This window comes from Oculina patagonica, unplaced genomic scaffold (genome assembly GCF_052425735.1).
Source record: "Oculina patagonica isolate OP01 unplaced genomic scaffold, crgOcupat unplaced114, whole genome shotgun sequence".
Classification (NCBI taxonomy): Eukaryota; Metazoa; Cnidaria; class Anthozoa; order Scleractinia; family Oculinidae; genus Oculina; species Oculina patagonica.
This window is the reverse complement of record NW_027557128.1, coordinates 1-3,258: the sequence shown is the minus strand read 5'-3', so window position 1 is coordinate 3,258 and position 3,258 is coordinate 1. Positions and strand designations below refer to the sequence as shown.

Genomic DNA, 3,258 nt, shown 5'->3' with positions numbered 1-3,258 from the left:
ATACATGTACATGTACACTTTAATCACAGTTTCCTAAACATTGTAGAAATTATCCCATACAAATTCTGTAATCTTAACTTTCCCCTGCTTTTGTTACAATGTGTAGTTCCAGAAAATGTCAATTTTCCCCCACAGAAGGGATTGAAAAACCTTGGGGGTGGGGGGTTCTCGAAGACCAACAAAAAAGCTCTCCTTTATGGGAAGCTGGATGAATTTTAGCTGGTGGCCAATGACTGCCTGCTGGAGCTCTGGCACATACTGGGTTTTATTGAAAGCCTTGATCATCGTCAAAATTTGCAGGGCTCATTGCGGCACATACAGAGATCACGATGCCAGACCAGAGTTCAAGCTGTTGTTGCCCTAGGGAATTGTACAGTTTAATTGCCCTGGGAAGTAACACAGTTTTAACATATGCATCATGTTTATCCAACAAAAAACTGCATTGGGCAATTCCAGAAAATATCCATACACCACGACAGACGGCTTCAATATTTAAACCCCCCTTGCCTTCGGAAATTCCAAAATGCGTTACCCCCCCATTCCCTCGGAATTCCATAATCCTTAACCCCCTCCCGTTCGGATTTTTCCTCTTTTCTGTAAGTCCTTTACAATTCCCGGCAGGGTTCGCAAATATGCCCAATTTGGCGTATTTTACATCAAATTATTTCAAATGACTCGATCTGTAACAGAGGCTGGGATGAAAATGTAAAAAAAATTAAGAGTTTTCTCCATACTCTTGTTCAACAGATACAACCTACATTAACTTTACATTGCCCCAAACTGGTACATAAGATTAAAATAACAATATCATGTTATGTACGTGTGTACTTTCGGAAGATAATACGATGGAGTGCACTGACATATCCCCCATCTTGAATTGAGCCTTCGGGGTCAGCAGTCGCTCCCAATCCCACGTGCTTCAAAATGGCGTCTTGAAGCGTGGCAAAATAGTTTCGCGCTCCACTGAATGTGCTGAATATGTTGTGGATCCGCTTTGACAAGAAAAAAGAGTGAATGAAGACATTCATCAACGTTAAGGCATCTGGAGCTTGATGTATAACCCACATTTTATTGGTTTTTTGTAAATAAACGCAAACACACGCCTGATCGATCGATACTTGTCTTGTATCTTCTTTTATTATTCAACAGATGCGCGCGCTGCCCATATATGGTCAAAATGTTAACGTTATCTGTCATCCGTACATAACAGATATCCTGCGATATACGTAGGTTGCGAAGATTCGTCCGAAATCTTGTAAAGCGCTGCATAATTACAGTTTTTCTATCTACGAAATGTGTTTGGTTGACAATTTGTTGAATAATAAAACAATTATCCTGCTCAATCTTGCGGAATATCGTCTGATTTTAGCCAACTCGGCCTACGGCCTCGTCGGCTAAGTACCAGGCGATATTCCGCGCGATTTCGCAGGATAATTGTTAAGTATCCTGCTTCTGCGACGCGGTCGTCAGTTCGTGCTTTATTTACAAATGAGTAATCCACAAAATTAGCATTTTCAAGGAACACACTTTTGTCTGTCTCCTCTGGAAATCTAAGATCTGGAACTCCCCCATGCCTTTGGAATTCCAATCGTAAGTATCCCCCCATGCCCTCGGAATTCCAGTTCAAAGAACCCCCCCTTGCCCTCGGAATTCCAAAAAGCTGTCCGTCGTGGTGTATGGATATTTTCTGGAACTGCCCATTTCCGTTTAAAGAAACATTGGTGCGAAATGAGTGGTTGCTTCCCCTCCCCTTCCTCCTGTCCCCTTCCCTCCCCACTCCACCCCACTTCGTTCTCAGATCTTCTTGTGTAGCAAAATAAAATCATATTCACATCTCGGTATTGGACTGGAACTAGCTCAAAATATGTCATTTGAATACGAATATGGTCTTTTAACTTCACCTTTTTAAAAGAAACAAAACTAAAAATGAAAACCAAAAGAATGTTGCACTGACCTTCTTAGCTCCCTCGTGGAGTCTCTTTGCCCGCGAATAATAACCAAGTCCTGACCACATCTCATTTACTTCTTCCAAACTCGCACGTGACAAGTGTTCAACAGTCGGCCATTTCTCCATCCAGCGGGTGTAATAATCCTTAACAGTAGCGACCTGTGTTTGCTGCAGCATGATCTCAGAGACCCACACAGCATATGCTCGCTTGTTTGGATCTGTCAGGGACACTCGGTCCCTCCAGGGAAGCTTTCTGTGGTTTTTGTCGTACCAGGCCAGGAGTTCAGCTTGAGTTTGCTGGATTTCGTCGCTTGTCAAATCATGCGTGTGTTCCTTTGATCCAACCTGGTCCTCACTTTTGAGCTTTGATTTTGTCTTCTTGTTCATACTTGAATCAAACTCTACTACACTGGAGTAGAGCATAAAGCGCACAACATGCAAGACAACATGCGAAGTTCTGATGTTCAGCTTTGGAATGCGTGGGATTGGGTACTACATAACCTGCGATCAGGCGTTAATTTTGCCTCCACTACACATCCGGACACACAAGACATTGATTAAATTGGGTGCGTTGGCCAGCCAAGCCATCGTCCCGTTTATTTCATCTCAACATATAATACAAGGTATGAATAAATGACAAATACTAAGTGCACCAAAGCCGGACACGAAAACCCCTAAAAACCAGCAAGTGGAGAAAACGGGGAACGTGTGGCCCCGACCAAGGCAGTGGCGCAACCCTTGGGGGTTTAGGGTATTATATTATTATCTAACTACTGTAAACAAATACTTTTCCAAATATACGATGTTACAGTGATACAATTCTGATAGCAAACCTAAATATTTAAACAAGACGAAGCGTCATTCGAAATTTATGATCTTACAGTGATACAATCATAAAAGCAGAACTAAATATTTAAACAAAACAAAGCGTAATCCTGCATCCACTGATGACATAGGAAAAACAAATATAACCAAACATTGACCAAAACGTGACGAAGGCTGACCGTAGAATGTCTCACCTTTCTAACGGCCACCTATTTAAACTCAAATCCCACTATACACTGCGCACCTCAAACCCACACCCAGCCCTCTGATCCGTGCCGGCAAAATATATGCTAATTTAAGATCATCACAAATTACATTTTTTCTCGCGACGGAGCACAGGCAGACCACCCTATGTGTTCGTGGTTAATAATTGTTGACATAAGGTTATGTTGAAATCAATGGCGCATATAGAAGAACGGTCCCGTGTAAACACCTGGATCGGTTCCAAATGGTTCCATGTAAACAGGTCCGGTTCGGTTCGAAAC

At 42.3% G+C, this 3,258-nt stretch overlaps 1 protein-coding gene across 1 annotated transcript; it reads right to left on the bottom strand.

Moving 5' to 3' along the window:
• Window positions 1–265: 265 nt before the first annotated feature.
• Window positions 266–2,335, bottom strand: LOC144639636 (uncharacterized). The gene is made up of 3 exons (XM_078498926.1): window positions 1,955–2,335; window positions 829–992; window positions 266–386 (listed from the first exon to the last, which is right to left on the bottom strand). Exons 1-3 carry the CDS (start codon window positions 2,333–2,335, stop codon window positions 266–268), a joined length of 666 nt encoding a protein of 221 aa, XP_078355052.1.
• Window positions 2,336–3,258: the final 923 nt, after the last annotated feature.